Source organism: Pollicipes pollicipes, unplaced genomic scaffold (assembly GCF_011947565.3).
Source record: "Pollicipes pollicipes isolate AB1234 unplaced genomic scaffold, Ppol_2.1 Scaffold_5724;HRSCAF=6776_pilon_pilon_pilon, whole genome shotgun sequence".
NCBI classification, from domain to species: Eukaryota; Metazoa; Arthropoda; class Thecostraca; order Pollicipedomorpha; family Pollicipedidae; genus Pollicipes; species Pollicipes pollicipes.
The window spans coordinates 3,531,410-3,557,834 of record NW_023596746.1 but is presented as its reverse complement, the minus strand read 5'-3'; the positions used below and the strand labels follow the sequence as shown (position 1 = coordinate 3,557,834).

The following is a 26,425-nucleotide window of genomic DNA, read 5'->3' as shown; positions in this document are numbered from 1 at the left end:
TGCGGTACAGCTGTTATCACCACGCGACAAACAGTGCATTTATGAAGATCTCATTGGGTATTAGAGCTATTAGTGCGCGGTCGGGCATTCACCCCGTCAATATATTCCCAGCGCAAAACGCAGGCCTGAGGGCGGGAGGCGCTCTAACGCAGACCGCCGGAGTCGTGGTCCCCCAGCTGACCCCGGCGGAGATCTGAGGCGCCGCGGACGCCAGCTGGCGGCGCCCCCAGGCGCTCGACCGAGCGGGCGCCGCCGCCGCCGCGCAGCACGCCTTCAAGGTCCGCCTCAGTGGCTGGCGAGGAGCCGTCGGGTGGCGAGTGGTCGCGTCTGGCTGCGGACCGTGCAAGGCGAGGAGTGGACAACGTTGCCAGGCAGGTGGGCCAGATCGGGCACAGAGTCTGGTTGTCTTGAGGGCCAAGCGCCGTTGGGTTGCGTTCCATTGTTCATCGAGTTGCTTTGCTGCTGTTTAAACGGAGGATGCAGTAGTTATTGTGGTTTAGCAAGGTTAACGCTACGATATGGAGACGGTTATGTAATTGCTGCTGTAATTCGGAAGGAGCGATTTTTAACAAGTTTTCACCAAAGACCGCTTCTCTCTGCGTCGTTCTCCCTGCGAATGGAATTGCAGAAGCTCGTGATCATTGATACGTTTCAAGTCATCATGCAAACCACCCAACACTCGAAAGAAAATTCCCACTGGACACCGAAGTGAAACGAGGGCATTCCAGGTCACCCGGAGTCATACAGGGGAAAATCTAGGTCCAGGGTTCCATTGTTTCATGAGCAACAGGGTCAGCGGCGTACCCACCCAAGCCCAATAATATCGGATACACCCCGGGGCTGCCAGGCGTTCAGCCATGATATTACCAAAGATTGAGGACCCGGTGAGAGGCGCTGGGAGCAGTGTGAGGACAGCTGCTGCCTTTCTGCTCCATCAATTGATATTTTTACGTGCACAACGAATGGATTCTTTTCGGAAGCTCATGGGGTCTGTTCATATCCACTTTCGATATTAATTGGGCAACTTTTTCTTTTTGCAACCTTTTCTGATTGTTTTTCGTTAATATCGCGATCACGACGACGCGATTCAAGTTTTAAACATTACAATCTGTCGAAGCGACTCGTAATACTACCAAATAAGAAATCCTTTCTCAGGTGAGCGAAACACTGCTAAGCCGACCAAAGTACGTCCTGTATGCACCTAAAGCGGTGAACATGTACCTACATTTTGTATGTATTCCATATGTATATACCTACCTGCAGCTCACCATTCATGAATAGGACAGTGCTGAAAGCCTCATTCCTCGTAGAATAACCAGAAAAGGAGGATATAAATGCATTAATATTTCCGGAACGTGCCCTCATTGAAATGAATATCAGTAGCCAATTATAAATTTGCTAGTGATATTCTTTTTCGTTTTTAATTAGTTTGAATTTACTACCGATGTTCGTTTCGATACAGGCATATAGCCAAACTACTGTTACACGTTATCTCTCCATTTTCCCGGGTATTCTACCAGGAGTAAGGCTGTAAGTACTGTCTTACCCACGCATAATGATCCTCGCAAATGCACTTAGAACCTTACAACTCACCATTCCATTACTTTCATGCGCCACGGCGTAAGTCAACCAAGCTCTGTGCAGCAGAGCATCGTATTGAATTCGGCCAAGCGGGTATGGTTTCAGCACTGATGCTCGACTGAACGTCTTCCGGCTTCCCTGCGTGGGCACGTGAACAATTTTAATTCTTTGTCCGCACGGAACGAAGCCGCGTACAATTGCGATTCAAGTGAGGGTAATGCAATGCCCATCCGGGACACAAGAGCTCCAGCCGCCCCTGAGGAAGGCCACTCGGTCCCGCCTGGGACCAACCGCCGTCGGCGACCCCCGCTCACTCGGCGTAGATCCAGCCGGCCGCCATGCGTTCGCCTCCGTCACGACTTCCCGCCCCGGGCAGTGACACGGGATCACGAGCGCTGCGCCTGGCACGAGCCGCTGCCGCCGGGGCAGCACCGCGACCGTGATGCACGGCTGAGCGCCGTCCGCCGGGAGCGGCGCACATGCTCCAGGAGCTGTCACGCCCCCCCCCCGCCGAGAGGGCCTGGTTCTTCTCGTTATCGTGAAGGCGGGGCGTCGCCGGTGCTGCTCCTGCTCTGATTAGTTCCATGTGTTGTTATCTGATTTAGTTGAATGTCGTCCAATGGTAGGCAAGGGCTCCTCTCTGCTCCCATTACGCATCTTGACCTCGTGGCTGAGCTGGGCTCTGCCACGAGGTCTCAGCACCTAAACATGCTCACAAGACAACGCCCCGGCCTGAGGCCGCCCCTCCCACCTGACCGTCGTTGTCGGACTGCAACGCGGGCGGCGCCGCTTCAGCGGCACGTCCGCCGCCGCCATGACGCGTGCCTCGTGACGGCAGGGTGCCCCCTGACTCGTAACTGACGGCCGACCCCACTGTTTCGACCGTCACACTGCGATGGTCACCGCGGTTGGGGATCGTCTTCCTCTGTCGTCCCAGACCATCCTCTGGGAGAGCGTTGATACGCGGGGTTTCATCGCCGCCCCTCCGTTTACTTGCGTGTGCTTTGAAGGCCCGGAACTGGCGTGCGACGCTCACTGCCCACTGGGCAGTCTACCCCCCAGACACCGGACTGCGGTTACTGCCCGCTGGGTAGTCTCACCCTCAAACGCCGGACGGTGGTCACTGCCCGGATGACACCCGAAAAAGCGGGTGGCCTCATCCTGTCGCGGAGTGGCCCCCCTCGACAGCCGTGTTTTCTGTATTCGGATGTCTAACACCCGATCCATCCTTGCCATCGTCCGATAGTTGGCCAGTCGTGTGGCAGTTTGGTGTCCAGCGCCGTCACTAGCGCCCGTTCACCACTTTTGCCCCCCATGGCACTGGGCCGGTGTGACGGTGCGGCCGCGGTAGGCACCACACGGTCGGGCCGCCCGCCGGCGCCGTGTGGCCGGGTGGGGTGCAGTGTGGCTGCGTGCGACCGCCGCCGGTCGGGCCAGGTCAGGGGGCACCGGCCAGCCGGCGCAGGTCACAGCCCGACACTGCGCTCCCCACCGGCCCGTCCGCTTCCTCCTATTGTCCGCGCGCTACCCCCGCCGCTGCCGCCGCCGCCCCCGCCGCCGGCCGGTCCGATGGTGGAACAGGAGCGCTGGCTCGCGACCGATGCCCAGCCACAATGGATCGCGCCCGCCAGCACGCAACCGTGATACATGGCGCATTGTTCAGTACAGCCAGGCGCTGCGGCCGCCGCCCGGGCGGCTGGCGACAACGGCTCCTCAGCCGGGGGTCGACTGCCGGGCCATTGTGGGATGTCGCCCCCGCTTAGATATACCACAATGGCACCACGTCTCCAAACCTCGGCCTTTGGTGGCCGTAAATAGATGCATTAGAAGCTATATTGCTGAGGTTGTGACCTGGAAAGCAGACGGGATACACGCTTAGCAGCGTAAGGATCATGTAGATATCCATTTGAGCAGCGAGTCCGAGAATATATGACGTACATACCACTCATTCATGCCGCTCATCAGCACGTGTGTCATGGAGGACTTAGTTTCACTGGCTCGTCGTATCCATGAACGCTATAAGAAAGGAAAGTTGGAGGAAAGCGGAGCGAAGGTTCGTTATTTTGTTTTACGTAACCAGATCCTGGCTAACAATTTGAAATTTCCTTTCGAGCTTCATGTTGAGGTATCCGGCCGGTTAAAATGACAAGTCTGTATTTGTATGGGGTTTTCAACATAAATGGCCATTTTCAAGATCACTCCCTGCAGTTCACAATTATACGGTTTTAAGGCACCAAGTCCTCCAGTTTCAAAGCTAGACGTGTGCGAATTTGTGTAGACTATTGCGATGCCTAATTCGAAGCTGCCCCTGCATGTATGACACCATAAAAACGTCTCACGAATTCTCCCGCCTCAGTGACCATCCGTGCTCAAGGTAAAAAATAATGACTTGCAGAAAATTCGTGACTGGAGCGCGATAACATGAATCGCCGCATCGGCAGACAACAGTGGGCTAGCAACCAGTTAAAGCCCCTGAACGCGTGCCTCGATCGCGTACCACGGTTGCAATGCATAACACAAGCATTTGGCCAGTTCTCCTAGTTGTGACGGACATGGGGCTGGGAGTCGAATAACATAAGAATAACTGCGGATAGCCGTAGCCGAGAATGCAGGCGCAATGAAAACACTTGCCATTGCGGACAAATACACAAGCACGCCGCGAGAGATGATAAAACACACGCACATACCGCTGATTAGATAAGCTTACACGTACAGATACCAGCGTTGTCTTGCGGCGCTTTAAGCACCACAAGCGAGGGAGCTTTTCGCTAACAGCAATCCTGGCGCGGCCAAACTGGCAGCGACTCTCACGTCATGAAAGCGTTCCATAGCGTAATTAAACGTTGCAGTACTTAGGAACAAATTTACTTAATAGTAAAAGCTTGTAGTGCAGAATAGTAGCGTGCACTTAAAAGCATGCCAATAGTTACAAGTGAGCTTCTTTCATCAAATCTGATGGAAAATTATCGATATCTTCAAATATGGAACACCCTTTTAAGCGTCCAGTTCGGGCGGACAGATGCGGACCCATGCGAATCCTTTGATATGCACATATCAGCGATGAATGATGAGGCATAATACCGCAATGGTTCTGAACAACCGGGAAGATATCGAATAGAGACATAACGATGTGACGCAGCATCATGACTTTGTCGATTGAAGAACAAAGCCAACAATAACAAGCAAATGTTGCAGGCATAAGGTAACCTTGAGCGCAAACGTTGGTGCGAAACCAAGTTTGCAGGCTCAGTTACTAATTACTATAGCTGAAAAAGCGAGATACATAACGATGGTAAAGTCCGTGATATAGATGCCATACCGGAAGGAGTTGACCAGCAAGACACGGGGCCCATGGCTCACGACGAGTGCGTCCCGGCGGTGCGGGCCATTATAGCGTCGGTACGTTAATGGGCCGTGACGCTGATAGCTGCGACAAAGTCGCCTCGTTCCCGGTACCAATCGGGCATGGGTGGGACGCGCACCCTACTAGTAGCTGTCGCTAAGCTCGTGCACGCCGCGCGTCATGCTTACTGGCGTTCGTGCTGATTTTTCCTCTGCCATGCACTCTCAATGCCTGAGGCTGTCCACCCGGCGGGGGACTTGACCATAAGTGAATGGCTGCTCTAATTCGCACCATGAACGCGTTATGAGTACGTCCGCTTTGACCGGCTGCTCCAATTGGCGCCCCAGACGGGTGAACTGTTCGTCTCGACGCGACAGAGCGGCCGGTTCAGAAGCGGTCCCGCTGCTAGGCGAAGGCCATGCACTGACAGAGCGGCTGATTCAGTAGCGGTCCCGCTGCTAGGCGGAGGCCATGCACTGCCAGAGCGGCCGGTTCAGAAACGGCCTCCCTGCCAGGCGGAGGTCCCACACTAACAGCGCGGCTGGTTCGGAAGCGGTCGCGATGCTAGGCGGAGGCCCTGCACCAACAGAGCGGCCGGGTTCAGAAGCGGTTCCGCTGCTAAGCGGAGGCCATGATGCTGAGGCTCGCGTTGCTGACGCCGACGCCCTAGCCACGGGGTCGACTGAGCCAGGGCCCAGGACGTCTGTCGTCCTCAGAGAGGGGTGATCTTAGGTTAAACGCCATGTTGCACGATGTCGATTGCGATGAGATGCATACCACTTGTGGTATTTTCTTCTTCGCGGTCAAGTTATCCCACCTTAGATTAACCAAAGCATTCATTTAAAGCTGTTGATCCTCTTAGAAAGGCCAGCGCGGCAGCAGGGATAGCTGACCAGCGCCAGGTCAGGAGAGCGCCGGCACAGATGAATCGGCACGGATTGTCACGGCCAAAAGCGCCAATCTATATCGCCGTTTCAGGATATCGCGATGCGGGGAAGACGGCCGCTGGACCGCTGCCGTCTTGTCTCCAGGCCTGAACCTCAGGCACGGCAGCGCCTCAGTTAGGCAGTCACAGGCCTCAGGCCGTGTCGGCGCGGTGCTGTCCGTGCCTATCGATCGCAGGTTCACCTGTTGCGCTGCCCCGTCGGTAGCGTGCAAAGCGACTCGACGGTATTGATCTCATTGGTCGGGAGTGTTTTTGCCCGACCCTGGCGCTGGATGCTACAAACGTGGGGAAAGGGGCTTGGTGGGTCAGTATCCATTCTTGTTCCGGGACGTTCCCGTGCCTAGCCTGGTCGCACTAATGCTAGCCGCGGAGATGCTGCAAGTGAATAACCTCAAACCAGTTGTTTCTCACAACTCATATGTTCCATGACGCGCGGTGCGAAGCCTCTACGGTGTGTCGATGTGGTGAGAATGTTGAGGTAAAACAATAGACATCAGCAATGCATAACTAAAAGCACCTCTCCCTCGCCACGGTTGAAGCAACATAGCATTTGTGGTCGGCTGATGAGCAGCGCAATTGTCTGACAAAATCCAGTGATTTGATTTATAGCAGATTGCCTTTTGTAGATGATCCGTGTCTCCTGATGCCGATCGAAGGATAAAAGCAATCGCTGTCCTATTGATAAACGAATTTCTGTCGCAGGCGGTTCTGAAAACACAATGTGGCTTTAAAGTTGAACGGCCTTGACACGGCTCTTCTGTAGCAGCGTTGGGAAGGACTGAAGGTATTTCACAACAGCGCTATTGGGTAGTTCCAGTAGCATCCTGGTTTTCATTCTATTACTCTGACAGAAAGAGCGTGTCATATCTCACAGATGCGTTTGGTTGGGACACATCGGACACTAAGGTAGACCTGGTCACTGCCGTCAAATTGTGTTTCAGTGCATCAGCCGCAGTAGCTAGGGAGGACCTGAACACACAGCAGTCGCCAGCCACTGACGACTGCTGTGTGTCGCTCTCCGCAGCAGACGGGACCCGCATTTATAACGCCACGATTCCAAACACGACCAACCTGCCACAACATATCCGTCATGGGCGCCGCGGTCCGTCTCCGACCGCCCGGTCCGCCGGACCGGTGCGGCGCTGGTCCCGACGCAGGCTGTGTACCTCAGGGACGGGCCGGGCCGGCTGCAACGCGACGGCGCCCGCTGCAGCCGGCGACGCGCGCGCGCGCGCGACGGCCGCATCCTTGGCGGCCGCTGCTCTCGGGGAGACTGGGAACCGGTTTGGCTGAGCGCTGATGCCGCGGCTGTGGTGGTCAGCGGGCGCGGAGACGAGCCGCCCGCGGGCGGGGGCGACGGGGCGGGCTGCGCTCGGGGCGCAAGGGGGCGGTGGAGGGTGCGCCAGCTGGTCAAGGATGGGGGTGCCGACGGAAGGCGGCACGTGCCGGCGGTGCCTCTGTGCCAGGAGTTGGGCTCTCGACGTGAGTAGGTGCCCGGCATGTGACGACTGCTGGGAGGAGACCCACCTCGATATGCATGTGTGTGCGCATATAATGACGTTTAAAACACTCCCCAGTATGGCATGGCTTTTCTGAGCGGCGAGTCGGTAACGTTAAGAGATGCATGTTAAAAAGACACGCTCGGTAACAACCACGCCGGGAAACATAAAAGACAAACATACAAAGCACCTCTCAGATAGTCGTGCGCACGCACACTCCGCTTTCTGTTTCAGTCCCTGCTCATGTTTCATCTCTGGTCTCATGGCCCGTGGCTCGTGGCTCGTGAGAATAGTAGCATATTACGCTGTTTATTTGCTACAGTGCCGGATTAAAACGATCAGAATACCTTGGTCAGTGTCATTGTTGAGACTACACGGGCTGCGCGATGCTTGCCACTGAGCAGCCAGTGGCACGCAGTCGCATGCTGCACATCGTCGTGAATCATCAAGATGAAGTGACACCCAAGCCGCCAGGCCCTGAACACGCCTTTTCATTGCATAGCTCAACATGTCTCCGGACGTGTTTTTGCGTGCCTGGAGCTCAGTCATCCAAGACGGGGCCGGAGAGACCCGTTTGCTTGGCATTCTCAGCAGGTGCGGTCGGTGGCATCACCGGTGGGCTCGGCCCACCCTTGCGTTGGGGGCAGAGGCTCCTCGTGCAGTTCGTTGGGTGCAAAATAGCGCGCTTGGTAACGACACTGCCACACTATTGGCGGTAACGACAGCGACAGCCCCACGCCGTAGACCGTCGCCGTAGACGTATTGGAGTTCGGGTTCCCGGCTGGCGCCCTGGCCTCTGGGTATTTACTGGACCGACGACTGATTGTGGCGCGGCGCGATGACTCGCGCCACGCCTCCTGCACCGAGGGCCGCGGCTCGCGGTCCCTTGGCCGGGCGTAAAGTGGCCGCCGTCTAGACGGGCCGACCGCAGCTTGTGCCGAGGCACCGTGGGACGGTGGCGACGTGCCACTTCGGCCGTCCGCAGACCTGTGTTTACTGCGGAGCGGACCCACCCGCCCGCCGGCCCAGCACGCCCCAGTTGTCGGCACGGCTGGCCATCCGTGAGACCCGGCCGCAGCGCCGCACTCGGCGAGGTGGCCGCGAGGTGCAGCGCGTGCCGCGCCGCCGCTGACACGGGCGGAGCACGACGTCACGCAGCGGGGACAGTCATGGAAGCTCGAGACGCTGGGGCGTCCGGTGGGAGGTAGCTGGGTGTGGAGCACGGCGGAGATGTGGGCCGGCCGGCCAGCGGGCGGCTGGCCCGGCACGAGTACGGCTGAGCTGTGGGCGCCGCCCACGGAGCCACGGCTATTGAACGGCCACCGCTCAGCTGGGGCAGTCGAGGAGGGGTCGATGTTGCGACCAGGCGACCCTGACAACCAGACTGGGGACCGGAGCGTGAAGGTCCGCACATCGCCCGATCCTGCCTGCCCCTCCCCGTTCTCTGATGCAGGCTGACCGTGGCAGGGGGGGGGGGAGGGGGAGTGCGGAACGGGCTGTGCAGTGTAGCACATTAGCGTCCAGCCCTGCAGGTCCGGACACAGACCGTCCTAGACTTGAGGTGGCCTTTGCTAGCCAGGAGAAACTAAACATAACGCTCTGTTTTGTACAGCGTAACGTGGTGAATCGTAGTGATTTCGTGCTTCCGCCCAGAACTGAGTTGATGCCACTCATCTTAGAAGGCGTTTTCCTTATTTGTCGGTTAGCAGTCATATTTGAGTGCAGACATTTAATTTGCATTCAAGAATGCGCGATAGCGTCATACACGCGGCAAAAGAGCCTGAGCGTTTGTCGGCGCAGTCGGCTTGCCCAAAGACTTATCGTGTCTCGTCTGTAGGAAGCGCATTCCTTCGCAGTTTAGTCATGAGCTCGATAAGCTAATACCACCGCATTAGCTTTATTGGCAACCGCGCACTGCAGGCACATTCGCACGCGACTTCCTGTAAAAGTCTCCGACAAGCGGTCCCGAAGGCCAGAGAGCTCATCCCCACTGACACAGTCGCGCCCTTCACTCAGTGGTAAACAGCGCTTAAGAGAACATACGCGGCTTGGTGTGGTCATAAGACGCTCATTCGATCACCATAAAATCGACTGGTTTACTAGCCACCCTTTTTCCCATGTTCGGGAAAGCTTTCCATGGTCATCCATTCGGGCGTTGACAGGTCAGAGGACCTGTGCTGAAGCGCTGACCCGTGCTGAGACAGCCCTCTTCGGCCAGTAACATTTGCAAACGTGCTGAGGCATGCCGTCCCGAACCAACGACATTTGGGAGCTGTAGGGTGGGCAATCATCAGATGGTAGCACGTCGATAGGATGCGTGTCGACTTGATCCTGCTGGCCGTGTTGTTAATGCTGGGTTTAACGGGCGGAGGACGCGGCAATTGCGTAGGCGGTTTGCGCCGATCCTGTTGGACCAGCGGGTTAGGGTGAATTGCTGTTAGTAAGCTTGAATATTCGCTTCGTGTGTTTCCAAAGACCACGCGCCAGTTGCCGTGCGTTTGCCATGTTGCCAACAAGCATGACTTAAGCCAAGTGTTGGCATATGTGTTTTTGTAGGGTTTCCCCAGCCGATGGAGTTCTCAGTAAGGAGGGTGATGCAAAATGGTCGAATGGTAAACTGTCACGTGACAGCCATTGGTATCGCCTTTCGACCATTTTCCATTTTGATGCTTATGCGACCAATGTTTAACACTCGATAATTTCCCTTTCGATAATCAACTTCTAAGGTTTGTCCTGCCTTAAGTCCGACTTGGTCATGTTCATTTGATGTTTACCATTTATTCATCAGTCATTCATTACTGTATCCTACAGTCAACCAATGCGCAACACGTACACCCCCTACGGCATCGCCCAATATCGCGCAGGACGCCTCGGACCTCAGCTAGCCTAAGTTTTACGATAATCCTTTGAAGATTTCCGGGCGACTCGGAAAACGCAGGGGTCGGATTGTACGCATCAAATTCACATTACCGCGAAAACATGCATACTACTGTACAGGCCCGCAGTAACGCAAATAGGTTGGGAGAGGGCTGATCAGGGAACTTATAGCTAACCTAAGCTGGTTGAGCCTATCAAGAAATTACGCCCAAAACGGTGTTCTCTCGGATAACACCCACTTCTTTATTTGAAGTGGCGAGGACCAAAACCCTCTTCCCGACCGAATAGGAAACTACATCCTGCTGTTGTATGAAGCAATGCATGTAAGTTATTTTTGGATACCCTTTTTGTTACCTTGGACCCGGTCACCAAAATAACTATTCTAACATGAAAATCACCGCTGCACAGGGCCAAACTTTTCCTCCAGCCCATTCTTTACATGCTTCGCGTGGTAAAAATGAGCTCATGAATTACAGTTGCCGCGGCCATTGCTACCGGTTTTGTTCGTTGACCGGGCCACGCCATGGCTGCTGTCGGCCGTGCACGCGGGTGCCGCGCACCATCGGCACGTAGCGTGGCAGCCCGGCCGATGTCGGGCGACTCTTTTGACACTTTCCTGCTCGGCGACATGGCGCGGCCTCGCCCAGCGTGACCGGCGTGGCACGGCGTGCGCAGAGGCGCCGCGCCGGCTCGTGCCTGCGGGCGGCGGCTACGGTCCGCCTCTCATTGCCGGGTTGCCGAAATCAGGCACCGACCTGGCATGATCTACCCAGCCCGAGTCCGCCAGAGGAGGTGGCACGGCAGGGAACGCGTAACGCCGACACATTGCTCTGTGGCCGACGCCGCATGAGCGGCCGTTGGGGCGTCGTCGGACTCGCGCCCGCCGCGGCTAATCGTTCGTGATTACGTGCCCATGACAAACGGTTCAGTTCGTGCTTCTCGTCTACAAACACAGAGTTTGTCGGGGCTCGACGGTGCGATGTTGGCCATGACGGGCCCGCCGTACCCGGCACGAGCGGCCGGCCCATAGCCTGACTGCCAGGGCACCGGCGGACGCGCTGCATCCCTTGGGCGTGAGGCTGTCCTTTGACCTAGTCACTGGGGAAGCCAGCCGTCCAGAGTGCGACCACTGTCAGCAGTCTTTTATTGTCATTACAAAGGCGCACTGACAGACTTCATATGCCTGATGAGCACTTGGCCTAAGAGCAGGTGCTGAGCTGATGCATTCCGCGTCATCTCCTGGCTCGCCTGTAAATCGGAGCGGCGCGGCTCCCGAGCCGTCTGTGATCGCAGTCTGCGCGGAACGCTCAAGCGTCCTGCCGACAAGCCACATGTGGAAGGGGACAGAGAGATGCGGCAGGATAAAGACGGATGCCGAAGGATGCAGAAGGATACGGAAGGATGCGGTTGACAGCCGTCCTCCTCCTGTCCTATCGTCCTCCCGTTTCCACCTCCTTCCGGTTCGCTGGCAGCAGCAGCTGGTGCGCTGCTGCCGCCGCCCGTGCTCTTCTGTTTTCCTGTCGGCGGCTATCAACACCGGAATCCGGCGAGCCGCGCCGGCTCAATTGATGTTTACCCGGACCAGGCGGCCGCGAGCGAGCGCGTAATCGGCGGGGACGCGGCCGGGCGCGGACCTGGGAGTCGCGGCGTCTGGCGGCGTCGGGCGGCGTCGGGCATCGACCCGGCATCAGCCCTCGCGACTGGGCCGGCGCACACCGGTCTGTCTGTCAGTCAGTCAGTCAGTCACCGGCCTGTCAGTCTCCACCCTCAGCCAGTGAACCGATTTAGTGACGACAACGTTCGTAGTCACACCCAAAGCGGCGTGTGTACGCGCTGGAGCGGAGATCGGTCGTGCCCGCTGTGTGGGAGAAGTCTGTTGGCCAGCGCTCTGTGGTGCGGCGCCCCGCCTGCTGACGGCGGGTCCCGGACCGTAAGAGATGGCTCATTACCATAGGACGGAGCTGGAGTCACCTTGGGACGGCCCCGTTAGCACCCCGGGCCGACCCCGGCACCCGCTGCCCGACCTCCAAACACGAGGCATATGTCCGCTGATCTGTCAACGAGTGCTTTGGCACAACATTGGAACGCGGCGGACCGGATCGTCGGATAGCTCAGCGTGCTAGATCACCTTGCAACTACAACCCAAATCATCATCATCTTTGGCTCATATGAAGCTTTTCAACGCCGCTGGAAGGAAGCAGGGCGCTACCAGCTGGCAGCTGTCTTGTGCTGCCGCTCCGTGTCCTCGTGGGGCCACTGCTCGGCATCTCCTCAGGCAGCCGCTCCGTCACCGCGGCCGGCCGGCTGGTGTCCTCGTGGGCCGGCGCTCCATGTCCGCGAGCTGGTCGTCCCGACGCTGCACTGCGGCCGGCTGCCGACTGGCCTCGCCGCCAGCAGTTCCTGGAATCGGTCCCGCCGGCCGAGCGCGCCCACATCTGCCGCGCCGGGTGACCCTGTCGCCGTCGGGGGCTGCTGCAGCTGGGGAGCGGAGGGGGGGGGGGGGGCGGGGGGCAGGCTGCTGGCCCAGACCCCAGCGCCCCAGCCCACTGGAGCAGCCCCCCGGACGTCGGTCTGCCCCGGGGAAGATCCGGGTGCTGTCACGAAGTGCTCCGTCCTGACACGAGCCCACTTAGGAGACTGCCGACGGTCGGGCTGATCGCTCCTGTGACCGTCTGACCCGGGCGGACCCGCGAAGGAGGAAGAAGGATGCGTCTCGCAGGCGATTTAGCGCGTGCGCACCCAGGCCGCGGGCCACCGCATCCGCTCATTCGGAGGCCTCCGCTCGGACCGATTACGAACCGTCGACAAGACGGGCGTTATCTGGGTACCTGTTCTTCGGACAGGCGGTGGCAGCGTCGGTGTCTGATTTGAGCCGACCTAGCCCGTTTTTAGGAAGCTAAAACTATGCCACTGCTGTCAGGCCACCATCTTTTTATTACTCGGACTGACCGCAATCATTCATATTCATTAGCATCCATCTCATTTTGTATGCCGACTGCATCGGGAGGTAGAGAAGCTTAAGCGGCTGTTAATTGCCTGAAGACAGGTCTCGATCCACGACGGAGTCAGATATACATGCTTGGCATAGCGAAAGTGCTTATGTCATTTTCACAAAAGGTGGGAAGGCAGCGAGGGATGTTCTCGCTCGAAAATTGCACCTATCCTGCACGTTTTCGCTCGTGTTGCGGAAGTCGGAGGCCCTTTCAATCCACGGCGGGCCGCCCAGCACTGTACCGGACGGAAAGTGTTCGCTACAAAACCTTCACTAACGAGGTTTTTACCCGGTAGTATTCTAAGCGAGCCTGTGCACAGGACAGCCTGCATACCGACATGCGACCGGGTATCAGGGCGATCTGACAGTTGCCAGGGTGCCGCGGCCCTGCACGGAAGTACATGTCTGGCGGCATCAGGGAGGGAAGGAAGGGAGTAAACGGTCGGGGTTCATGATACGCTCTGGACCTCTCACTCTGCTAGATAAATAGGCCAACTAAATAGCAGCGAACAAATGATGACGCCATAGCGACGTCCGCGCGTGCCACAGCATCTCGGGTCAACCTGCCAGGTCAGCACACGACCGCAGCCACCGACAGGCCCCAGCACTCGGAGCCGGCTGATCCCTTCCGGGTGTCGGAGGCGGAGTCCGGGGTGGCAGGCAGGCAGCCCCAGGTAGCCGGGCGGCGAGAGGTGCCCAGTCAGCCTCAGCCGACGGGCGGCCCCAGCGGCGATGCCGTTTCAGAGGACAAACGGTCTTGGCAACTGGGCAGCTCCAGGCGGCGGGACAGTCCAGGACGGACGGCTCCAGGCGGCCGGACAGTCCAGGACGGACGGCTCCAGGCGGCCGGACAGTCCAGGACGGACGGCTCCAGGCGGCCGGACAGTCCAGGACGGACGGCTCCAGGCGGCCGGACAGTCCAGGACGGACGGCTCCAGGCGGCCGGACAGTCCAGGACGGACGGCTCCAGGCGGCCGGACAGTCCTGGACGGACGGCTCCAGGCGGCCGGACAGTCCAGGACGGACGGCTCCAGGCGGCCGGACAGTCCTGGACGGACGGCTCCAGGCAGCCGGACAGTCCAGGACGGACGGCTCCAGGCGGCCGAGCAGCCTCAGAACGGCGACCTTAGACGGTCGAGTCGCCCCGGCACCCAGACATGCGGAGAGGTGGGCAGCCCAGGTCAGCAGGCGGCTCTGGTCACGCAGAGCCAGGTCACAGCCAGCAGCCGGCGTCATTCGGGCCAACAGCCAGCAGAGGATCCGGAGAGAGCACGGCGTCCGAGGGCCGCAACGGCCGGCGGCGACGCACAGTCGCAGCGGCCTCGGCCCCATTCAGAAGCACTGCGGCGGAGACCGCGGCGGAAACCAACACCTGATCAGCGGTAGATCCCCACTGGCAGACAGGCTGCCGGTCGGCGTATTGCACAGCAATGAAGGCAGCGCGGCGAGGGGACAACTCATCACACGAGCGGTAGACAAAGCGTCACGCGAACGGTACATGAGCAGGTAAACAGTTATGTCTCTCCGAGATTATCGATCGGTACAGCTACGGTCGTTTCTGGATTTGGAGTCCCAGTTTAAATCCGGCGCAGTTTAGGCGTGCATCCGCTTATATTCGGCGATCTTCGGGATGTGTGTCAAACATGTGGTGCTCGTTTCCGTCGCATTAATCGCGATCTGCCGTCTCCATATCTCGGCAGACACCGTGGAAATAACGGCATCTGGTCCAAACATCGCTCGGCCATCGGGCACACAATCGCGCCGCGTTTGTTCGTGACATGGTCGCGGCGTTAAGCTGTGCAAACACTCCGGTACATCGCGACGGAGAATCGGATACGCAACCGGGCTACTGCTTCCCGTCCACTTCTCTGGTGACACCCATTTTTCGCGAAGCACACCATCGGGCGGAGGCGTCGCGCTCCGAAATGATTGGAGCCCATTGTCTCATGCCGCCGCACGCGGAAAAGGCGCTGCAGCTCAAATGGGCGTAGCATGCCTCCGGCTCAAGTCACTCGGAACTGGACACACTGTCTGCGTGCGGGCGTCCGTCCATCAGGGTACCGTTGGTGGGCGCCCCGCGCGACCGTCTTCCGGCGTCGGTCGATCGTCGACGATCGTCGGCCGATCGGGGTTCTCACGGCTCGTCCGGTCCCGTTCCGCCGCGCCCCTGAACGACGCGGCGGCGCCCCTCGTGGCGCGGAACAGCGCGCCGGCCGCCCGAGCGCGTCGCCGCCGCCCGACGTCCGGCTCACGGCCGGAGCCGGGCGGCCCTCCCCACCGCCTGTCGCTCGCTGGGCCGCGGGGCGCCTGTCGAAGGGGCGGACCAGTGTGCGTGACGTCACGCGGAACGATAGGCGGCCCCGGATGCGACCATGGTCCGGGGGCGAGCACCGAGTGGAGCGTGTTGCGTGACCGCCGAGTCCGACGTCCGCTCACCACGGCCTGACACCACACCGTGACGCGAAATGGCGCACTGGGATATACCCGTGTAAGCTATATATGCATATAGGTGCCTTCGAAACATTGTCATATGCATAAACCCAAATGCATTATCTTTATAGGCCCACAACAGGCACGGCTGTAATTATTCTGAGCACGTGCCTACATGTTGGTCTATCTGAAGCTCTGTTTTTCAAGTCTGGGTATTATCGAAGTCGCTTTTCGTACCCTTTGCAAAACCTGTCGATTTGAGCAAGTTTGTTTGCAGAAAACGTGAGAACTTGCAGCTGATGTCCAGACATCGCGTCTCCATCGAAGGTCATGGGGTATTTTGCACATATTTGCAGGACGGATGGATGCGATAAGGACACTGGTTTTATGCCATACCGATCCAAGCAGCGACAAACACGTCAGTCGTACCGACCACGTGGATTTGCTGTTTTTTCCACCACGTTTTCCTACAGTGCCCGCACACAGTGCTAATTCACGAGCTTTTCACTTATCTGTGGGGGTCTCCGGGTTTGCTGAAAGGCCGTTGCGCCTCGTTAGATTTCAGGGGGAGTGTACGACTCTGATCCAGATTGTGGCTCAGCCGCGTCCATCCATGACATCTAGGTCGCTTGCATATAGAGTTCTTGGCAAATGGAGTTCTTCTAGCAACAAGCTCCGCTTAGCTGGGTGGACTCCCTGGACATCCATCTCAAAACCCGGCACGAAAATGACCAGGTAATAGCCCCTCCGACTTGTGTGACTGTAAAACCCTTACTACCACTGTGAATGAGTGGTTGTAGCTTATTGGGGGGTTATAGCGGGCTGTCATTAGCTACTTTTGGTTAATGACTGCTTTAAGCCTTCTCATGTGTGATTTGCTTTCGCCTACTGCATAACACAATTCCTTCGGGTCCGCACCAACTCTGTTTCCTCTTCCTAGCTGGGAGTGCCGCGACTTGATTTTATGTTCTCTGGTGTTAAAGGGAATGTTTCACAGTTGAAGATATTGAGTTAAACATCAGATATGATGGTAAATGCTTCCTTGTAACTATTGGTAAGCTTTCAAAGTTCAAAAACGACTCTAAGTAGCAAAATTTCAAAGTTTATAAAAATGGGCCCCATTACGTCATCGTTTGATGGCGTCATGAAATGGATTTGTTGCGGCAGCAAAACCTGCAGCATCTGGCAGCCAGACCAAAAGAATGCATCGAAACACACAAAAGCTGACACCAACCGGCCATTCTCGTTGCAGGGCTGTGTCTGGGGGCGGATTGGTGGGTGGGTGATTTGCGGATTTTTTTGTCTTGGTGCTGGCCGTAAGAAAAGCTTTCGTGGACTGTTTGACATGTGCAACGTAGCGATCGCCAGCTTTTATGGCAGATTATTAATATCAAAGCGCGATATGCTGTGCTGCTGCTGCTGCTGCTTTGCTGTTGATGACTTTGCCGATGCTTTATCGTCGACCCATTGTTGCGCGCAGTGCTGGAGTCCTGACATTGATATCATGTGATGTGTACAACAGTCACTGTATTCATTGTTTGTAACTGGAAATGGGGTGTCGTGCAAAAAAATTAAAAAATTGTAGCATTGCCCTTAATGTCCGTAAGTGGAAATGTGGTGTCATGCGAAAATCACTAAATTTGTAACGTTGCCACGCATTCACTGTCAAAGCATTGCTATTGCTATGGTAAAGATGGTAAGGTTGGGCAACCAATATTGTTTTTTTTTTGCTTAGGATTGTTCATGCAATTAATAGTTAACGCAGATATAACTATTGTGGTGCAACAACATTCTTGCCGTAGACAGTTCTTTGGCATTGTTAAATATTGTTTTCCAGTCATTCATAAATTATAAGCTGCCATCTCAAAGGCTTGACAAAGAGTACTCAACCAATGTGATACATTGTGTAATGACACTAATCAATAGCTTCATTTTGTCGCTACCTCAGTGCTGTTCTGTGACATGACATAATGAAGAGCAATATGGTTTTTCTGACTGCAATCCATGCCGCTTTCATAATAAATTTCAGCACGAAAAGATAGGTCAAGCATGCACTCTTGTATTGACTTCTTGTCTCACGTATGACTGACCAAAAACACATGATACAATATACAAATCACTTTCAGCAAAGCAGACAACCAATAAGTGGCATCACTTGCTCAGCCTGCTTCAGGAATCCAGAAAACGCAGGTGAAAAAGATGTAAACACATCTCTCACTTCCATTGCCATGCAGCATGCTGCAGCCATCAGGCTGCTTTACTAAAAAATAACGGAAATTTTACATGTGGTGAAATGACACTGCAAGCGTGCTGAACTTGCACAAGGCTGGAGACAAGACAAGTGTATGTAATTATGGCTGGATGGGCAAAATGCGAGGGAGTGATGAAGTTGCCAGTACACACCAGGCTCATGATAAACATGTTATAAAGTGCTGTCTGAGACACCAGCAGCAATACTTTTCCCACCTTTCTCAGCACCCAGCATCCCACACAAGTTGCAGTGACTGGGACATTGATTACTCAGGAGCAATATTCGCCTGCATACGATATTTGTGAAGACAGTGCGATGTGCATCAGTAACAATAAAGCTATATTTTCAGAATCTTTTAGGGAAAGACAATTTTGCGAAGCCATATAATGTAAGCCTATACTGAGCATGTCCATTAGTGAGCTGCACGCACCAGCCCCTACTGCCAAAATGAATGACTGATATAATGGCATGTAATCGATTGATTACGTGTTGTAATACCTCAATAGGTTCAAAATCTTGGCAAGATCATACTGAAGTACCAGTACCAGTACTTGCCTTTGTATATCCCTGCAATATAAGTGCTAGTGTTTCTCTGACTGAATAATACCAAATGATGTTCTCTCTCAGATGAACAAACCTCGCACGCACACTTCCCATCAGATCAATACCAATACAAGCCACCGGCACACACCACGAGTGATCACACGCATTTCGAGCCCCCGATTCACAATCTTTTGTCAAATAAGTCTGCTCTCCCATTTACACAGCTCGCAGGACTATCAAATTGCAGGTCTTCTCACAATTTCCGCACAGATCTTCAGTCACAACACCGGACTTCAACGTGACCCCCCTAAGAACCAAAGTCCCACCGGGGGTTCATGATAATGCGGCTCAAGAACTGCCTGTAAAAGACAATTTTTTGTTCAAGATTTAAATTTGTCGTACCGTATGTGTGAAATACTTAGATAAATATGTGTCTAAAATTACTGTAATGTTTCCCTAATTTCATAATGCCTCGCCAACCCATAAACCCGTGCAAGGCTCTGTGCTCCGGTGCACAAGGCGCCAACCGAGCTGTCTGTAAGAGATACGTTAGTTGAAAAAAACGCCAGCAGGAGAAAAAAGGCATATTTGCCGTCGCGTCTTCTTTTTTTATAACTTCGTGACAGCGCCCATTTTTTTGGTTGCCGTACTTTTTGCAGGAAGTGGCGTTCTTCTTTATGGCATTGACCTGTGGCCTAGAAATAAGGAAAAATGGCCTGCTCACGAGTATCGCACAACCCGAAATTGCTCACGCTTGTGTTCGCGACATGCATTCAGCAGTAAAATCTTATTGACAGCCAATCATCTTCCGCGGACTGTACCACATGTGCAGCATCATCGCCTTTGCGAATGTATCAGCGGCCATGCTGTTTTGACCATAAACAAAAAACAGCCTGTAATATCACGGGGATCTAATGACGTTTCTATGGCGTCATTAATCAGAAGGCGATTTTGAAGTTGGCTGTAAATAAGCCTTTTCGTACTTTGCGGGCGTGTAATTCAGGAACCAGAGCGTTTTAGGTCTTAAAAAGGGCATATCCGTGAACTGCATCAAAATGTCCTCACGGTGGCTATTTCAGTTCGAAACGCCATACAAATGTGGAGCATTCCCTTTAACGTACGGTTTATTGCGTCGCTGGGATAGAGGGAGGAGCACTCCTGGGTGCCTGTTCTTGGGTAACGGCATAGAAAAAATGGAGCCAATGCATTTGTCGAATTCGGCGTTGGTTGGTTCAGGTGAGAGGGTGAGTATCATCCTCAGATCGATCTATGCTCTTGTCTATCTATCTACTATCCTTTGGCGCTAGAGGAGAAAAGATTATCCGTTTTCCCATCCACGGCTGTTCCGCAGCGTGCTCTACACGAAGCCTCATTCGTTGACAACAGGAAGAAAATACAAGAACATGTCATGCCATGACAACGGTTAATAACGCTGACACCAGACGAGCACAAGCCGATCACACCACACTGACATGGTGCGGCCGAGCATAGGTGACTACATCAAACTTAACAAAATGCTCGCGTTCGTGGTTCGGTTCCGGGGTGTCCCAAACATTTATCTCATCCGCCTGTCACCTGTCAGTGTGTGGGAAAACACGTCACAGTTGTGAAGTAGCACTGTTGGCGCCTACAGTGCCTGCGTGTCTCTTCTGTCGGATTTTTTTTTGCAGGTAATTGAGGCACTCCCGCTGGTCCCTACTGCTCCCGGTATTTTTCTACATGTCCCGACACAGTGGGGCACGATAGTCGTGGGTGGGACACGAGAGCTGCGAATGCCACACCTATACTGTTTCAGTGGAGCGGGCGAGCTGGCAGTTTATGCAGCCAAGAGGCGATATTTAGGACGGATTTGAGGTCAACCGTCGAGGATGCCGGCTCTGACGGCGCCACTGAGCAACACAGATCGACGTACGAACCCGACTCGAGAGGTGATAAGAACGGGCTTGTGACGCCGTGCCGTCGGCCACAAGCCATCAGAGGTGCATGTGCAAGCCCTCGCGCTTGCCTCCATTTGACGAACCGTAAACAAATGTTAGCTGATTTGAAATCAAGCATCGCACCTTGCTTGATTAGCGCGGGCAAAGCAGTCGCGCCTCTCACGCGCGTGCCGAGCCAGCTGGTCACGTGACGAGGACGTGAGAACGTGCGTGCGAGCAACCGCCGCCGCGTGGCATGCCCGTGTGGTACACGCGCGCTGTGATTGGAATGAGCCCACAAGCCCCATTTTAGGTCGCACGACTGTTTTCGGCTACTTGGACTGGCAGGGTAGCGTGCGTTGCCGGCCGTCAAGCTCTGCGCCGCCTTGGGGCTGCACCGGCACCAGACCGCCGTCCGACTGGCTGGCGACGGGCGGCGGCGCCCGACGGCCGTTTGCGCAGACCGTGGTAGTCACTCGCCCCGCTGCGCCCCGCCCCTCAGCTCGCTCCGCTTTCGGGGAACTCCGGGCACGGCGGAACGCTGGCGGCGCTCGTGCCTTGTTTAGTCCGGCAAAATATGTAACGCGGAGTTAAGGACATCCAAGGGCACAGGACAAGTGCACGATGCCTCTGAAAAATGTGCTCAAAAGGTAACAATGCATACATATTGACCAGTCACAGCTCTGAATGTCAGTTACATACCGACTTTTGTAGCGGTAACAATCAATAGATTAGCGATGAAATGCACCTAAACGGTGTTTTCGGTTGCAAGGACTCCCGATGTCACATATTGTAACTCGAACATTCCAATGCTCTTGAACAGGAGTGTCGACAGGCGCCCCACCGGCCGCGCAGCCGAGGGACGCACCGCTCCCCACCGCGCGTCGGCCATTAAGGTCGCGGCCGGCGGCGGGGTCGCGCGTTCAGCTGCGGCACGCCGGAGCCGGGCGCCGGTCTCGCCGGAGCCGCGCGGAGATGGGCATCGCATGCTGCCCGTGGCCGGCCGGTGCGGGCGCACCGACACTCGCCGGCCGCAGATCGGTGCAGATACGCCGGGTCCCGATCCCGGGCGTGACGACTCTGTCGGCGGACGGGCCTGTGTGTATGACGGAGCAGCGGCGCTGTTGAGTGGATACCTTTGTTGAAGGTTAATGATCGCGACGTCGGCCGATGCAAGGTTACGATGAGGTGTGGCAGAGAAAGCGAAGCGCATTTAACACCCTTTGTGTTGGGGTCGTTTGTCGGGTAAGACCTCGCAGACCACTTGTAAGCTGACCCGGGTGACCCGTGTTAACTCGAGCCTTGGCCCCAGACCGCGGGCTGGCTATGTCCCTGCAGTTTCAGACAGCGGGACTCGTCGAGGTGCGCGAGGCTCACTCGGGAAGCGCCTCGCATGACCGAGCGCCGAGCTCCGTCCGGCTCCACTCCCCAAACCGTGCTCCGCTGACTGGTGCTGGCCTGTTGCAGTCCCGGAGCCGGCGCCGGCGCGGCATGAGGACCTTCTTACGCCGACCGCCGGAGCCGACGCGGCCGGTCGGCCCGACCACGCCCGAGGGAGACGACACCGGGGAAAGGGCGCCGCCTGAGTGCCGGGCCGACCCGCCGCCACCACCGGCCAAGACGGGTGAGGGAAGCACGCCGGCGCCGACTGCTCGGCGGCGCTGACGCTGGGGGTCGAGAGGGCGCCGGGCTGGTATCTGGACGGGTGACCAGACTGCTCAGCGGCGCTGATGCTGGGGTTCGAGAGGACGCCGGGCTGGTATCTGGACGGGTGACGCAGACTGCTCGGCGGCGCTGATGCTAGGGGTCGAGAGGGCGCCGGGCTGGTATCTGGACGGGTGACGCCGACTGCTCGGCGGCGCTGACGCTGGGGGTCGAGAGGACGCCGGGCTGGTATCTGGACGGGTGACGCAGCTCGGCCTCTTGTGCTCCCGGGGCGGCGGTCAGGCGTCTCTTTGATGTGCCAGTCGTCTCTGAGGCCACCACGTTAAACTGTGTGCAGCGTTTACACCGCTACACGTCGATTGGCAGAAGCCAACAAGTAAGATTGACAATTGCCTCTTTTATGAACGGTTCATGAGCCACGTGACTACTTCATTGTTGTCTCCTTGGTCGTAGTGGAATACGTTTTCTCGTCTTGTCTGCATCGGCGATAAGCGACGGGGTCATTCTCCTAACGTGCAGGAACGGTGTGGATGTTCTTCCCGTTTACAGATGAATCAGCAACAGGGCGAATTGGACTAATGCTCCTCATTCAAACGTATGCACGCTCCAAATTCCAGACGAAGTTATCACGTGCGACAGGTTTCATGAATAGCAGGAAATGACCCAGTATCTGTGCGCGTGGGTTCCACTTGTGTGTTAAACAGCGTCTTCCTAATCTGTTTGAGCACTTCATCGATTCAAACTGTGATAGATTGGGGCCCGCTGCAGATGTTCGTGGGCATAACCGTGGGATCAGTTCAGGATAAAACGAGGTCGAACGCATCTTCGTCTGGGCGAGTCAACACGACTCTATATCTTATACCAGTGTGGCCAGTTTCACAGGCCTGTCCAATGAATGACAGAGAACGCAAGCGGTAAAAGTAGCGTGTCGGTGTGACGATCCAGGAAGTGGTCTGAGGTTGGAATAATACTAGGAGCTTGGTTGAATGCGTACCGGCTCAAGTGAAATATGTATGAACAAGTGATTTTACGAATTTAGATGCAATGGACCGTTGGTGAGAGCCCGCTATGCTCCAGAACTCAAACTCTATAATATAAATGTACAGTTTTAAGCATTTTCCGAATGTTCTCACTTTCCACCATTTTCGTTTATACAAACGGCATGCCTTCAGTATGTCGGAATCGCAAGACGAATTGCAATATTCCGGCACTCGTGTGGCCTGCTGTGCCAGTTCTCAGTCTCGCCTGCTCTTCTTGGTACTTTCTAAACCGTGTCCAAGAGGATGAGCGTTCTTTCTGCGGGAGCGTTTTGCCTTCGCTGTCACTTCGGCACACTGTGAAGGACCCGAATCCGCGCGCTTCTGTCCGCGTTCGGTGTCGCCGTTGTGCGGTGTTTGCGCCGATCGAGCGTTTCTATCTGCACTTTGAGCGGCTGCAGTAGGTCCTCAAGACCTGTGAGAAGCCCTGGGGATTATGAAACCATGTACTAGCCGCCCCCCCCCCCCCTTCCGAACAGACGCATGCCGCTTTGACGGCTGACGCGTTGACGTGATTTACATTAATACATGTTTGTGGCTGATGCTGATTCATAGCTTTTGATGCCGCCACACAGTCGGTAGGCACTTGAGAACTTAGCACGTCGCACGCACGTCGCAGTTGAAAAATGCATTGGTTTAAGTTTGACAATTCTGACTGTCTCAGCGGAGGTAGTGTGGAGCACACACGCCGTTATTTTGGCGGCACGGACGGCTTCTGCGTCCGCCTCCCCGCTGAGAAGAGCTGCGCGATCGGGCACGCTCCGATACACACAGTTGTTTCACGGCCTTGTGATCCCCTCCGCTTAATGCTTCGGATTCAAGCATGCTGGGTTGAGTGAAACCAGGCGTGTCACATGAGGGTCGCAGTTTTTCCTGCGACGCGTTATGCAGGTAATCCCTGGTGGATATCCACGATGTTGTAGCCCCACATTTTTTTTTGTCGCACAGCTGAGCCGCTTATCTCCACAGACAATCTACATTCGTAACCACAGCCAATCTACAGCCATTCTGCAAGCGTCTTATGTGCATGTCCTCTGACGGATCCCATCACGAGGAATCCTGCAGCTGTGTGACGAGACGCCAAAAGCCCGTGGGTTTGTCGTAATGCGGCCGCTCCGTCGGGCAGGTTTCTCTACGTGGAGCCGGCTGGTGGGACACAGGTGGCACCAGCTGAGGCGAGCCGACTCCCAGAACCAGCTGGCCGACGCCTTCGCCCTCACGGCACCGCGCAAGAAGAAGGCGTCCACGGCGGCCTCGGCGGCCGGGGCGGCGCCGCAGCGGACGGCGGCTGCCGGTGGCGAGCGCGTCAAGCTCGACCGCGTCGAGTCGCTCAAGAACCTCTTCCTGCGCTCGCGCGAGCCGAAGCCGGCACGGGCCGGCGGCGGGCGTAACCTGCTGCGCTGCCGCTCCACGTCGCTGCTGTCCACGTACGTGCCGGCCGAGGACCCGAGCGAGGGCGTGGACCTGCGCGGCGCGCCGGCGGCCGCGCTCAGCTGTGATAACATCAGCCTCCTGGCGGCCGGCCGGTCGGCCTCGCTCGGCAGCGGGGCGCTCTCGGCGCTGCCCGAGGAGGGGGTCGCGCCGCTCGGCACCAGCACGCTCGAGCACCCGCGGCGGCGGCGCCAGCGCGCGCGGCGCGACTTCGCCTGGAAGACGCGCAGCCTGTGGGCGACGCAGTTAGACAGCGCGCCGCTCAGCCGCCGGCCCGACGACGACGGTGACAGCGACAGCGGCATCCTGAACGAGCACTCGGACGGCAGCTCGACGCACGACTCGGAGTCGGGTAGCCTCGCCTCGCAGCGCACCGACTCGGGCGCCTCGTGCGAGGGCGGCGGCCGCCGCGAGCGGCGGGCACACGGAGAGTGTGCGACACGCCGGGGGCCGGTGTGGGAGAGTCGGGAAGAAGAGGAGCAGGTAGCGAGGGAGGAGCTGTTGCCGGGTGGTCCTGTTTTTACCGCAGGCGAGGACGACGCCACCGAGCAGCAGCTCACGGCTCAACTGACGGTGAAGGAGAGTTGTGAGGAGACTGAGGAGGAGCGACTGCCGATTGGAGAGCCTGTTTGGAGGAGTGATGTTGATGATGTGGCGGAGGGCGGCTCGCTGCTGTCCTGTCGCCTGCCGGTGCCGCCGCCGCCGCCGCCGCCGCCCACGCCCCGTCATGCCTGCGGCGGCAGTAGCACGCCGCCGACGCGACCGCGGCGCCTGGCCGTGCTGGAGGCGGCTGGCAGGGGCCGCCGCTACCGCCGCTCGGCGTCGCTGGACCGCGGCGGCCTGCGGCATCACCGGCTGGCGCTGCACGAGCCGCCGGAGCCGGCCTCGCCGGAGCCGCAGCCGGAGCCGCAGCGGCGCGCCTCGGCTGACGCCGGCGCGCCGCCGCCCGCCTCGCTGCCGGCGAGATTGGAGGCTGTGACGAGCCGCCAGTTCCGGCTGCTGAGGGTCGCTGCCGCCGGCGCTGATCGGCTGGGCGTGGCCGTCGCCGACGGCACCGAGCCGGCCGGCGGCGGCGGCGGATTTCGCATCTGCGAAATCGAGGCCGGCGGATTGGCGGAACGGTAAGGCTGGGGATTTGGGTGGGGGGGGGGGGGGGGGGGGACGTGCTTGCGTTGTGGTCGGCGATAGATAAAAGAGAGAGCCTGGGACTTTTTGTTGGAAGGATGGGGTGCGGGTTGTTCAGGACTGTTCCGTGAAAGCAGAATTAGAAGATCACTGGGTCATCTCAAGGCTTAAATCGGGCGAGTCTCCACAGACAATGGACTGAAAAGTCACTAATTAGATGCCACCAGACAGTGCAGTTGTCTGCACGCGTTTATATTCATGAAACTGCCCGATGCCGCGATTAATACAGCCGACAAGACTTGGGTCAGGATAATTCATCACTGGTCACTCTGATGTCTCTCATTCCACACTATCTACAGATAACTTACTACTTATCCTACACTAAGCCGTGCGGGCGCTCCCTGTGGGGCATCTCTTTGGCAGCATTCCTTTACCTTGCGGCAAACGTTCCCACGCTCATCTGTCGCCACCTGACTCACTGCCCAACGCTCCAGCCGATCACGTGGCTTGCCGACAGGGATGGCCGACTGCGCTGCGGCGACGAGCTGATCAACATCAACGGGCGCCGGCTGAGCGGTCTGCCGCTGGCCGAGGTGCGCGCGCTGCTGCAGCCGGCCGGCGCCCAGCTCGACCTGGTGATCGCGCGCCACGTGCTCGACCTGGCGGCACCGCTGCCGGCCAGCCCGCCCTGGCCGCCACCCTCGCCACCGCCGCCGCAGAAGTACGTCACGGTGGTGTCGACGACGGGAGCGCTGGTGCATGACGGCGGCTGGGCGCCCGAGGCGCCAC

General features: G+C 57.1%; 1 protein-coding gene across 1 annotated transcript; it reads left to right on the top strand.

The window, feature by feature from the left end:
- Positions 1-298: 298 nt before the first annotated feature.
- Positions 299-25,082, top strand: LOC119102327 (uncharacterized). The gene is made up of 5 exons (XM_037225694.1): positions 299-375; positions 21,846-22,002; positions 24,207-24,606; positions 24,805-24,994; positions 25,041-25,082. Exons 2-5 carry the CDS (start codon positions 21,870-21,872, stop codon positions 25,080-25,082), a joined length of 765 nt encoding a protein of 254 aa, XP_037081589.1. The 5' UTR covers positions 299-375; positions 21,846-21,869.
- Positions 25,083-26,425: the final 1,343 nt, after the last annotated feature.

Excerpts from the sequence above, each read along its gene's own strand:
- LOC119102327 (XM_037225694.1), top strand. The coding sequence starts at position 21,870 with ATGAGGACCTTCTTACGCCGACCGCCGGAGCCGACGCGGCCGGTCGGC. Across the intron at positions 24,607-24,804 it reads AGCCTCCTGGCGGCCGGCCG|CGACAGCGGCATCCTGAACG; the intron begins GTCGGCCTCGCT and ends CGACGGTGACAG. Across the intron at positions 24,995-25,040 it reads GTCGGGAAGAAGAGGAGCAG|GCGAGGACGACGCCACCGAG; the intron begins GTAGCGAGGGAG and ends TTTTTACCGCAG.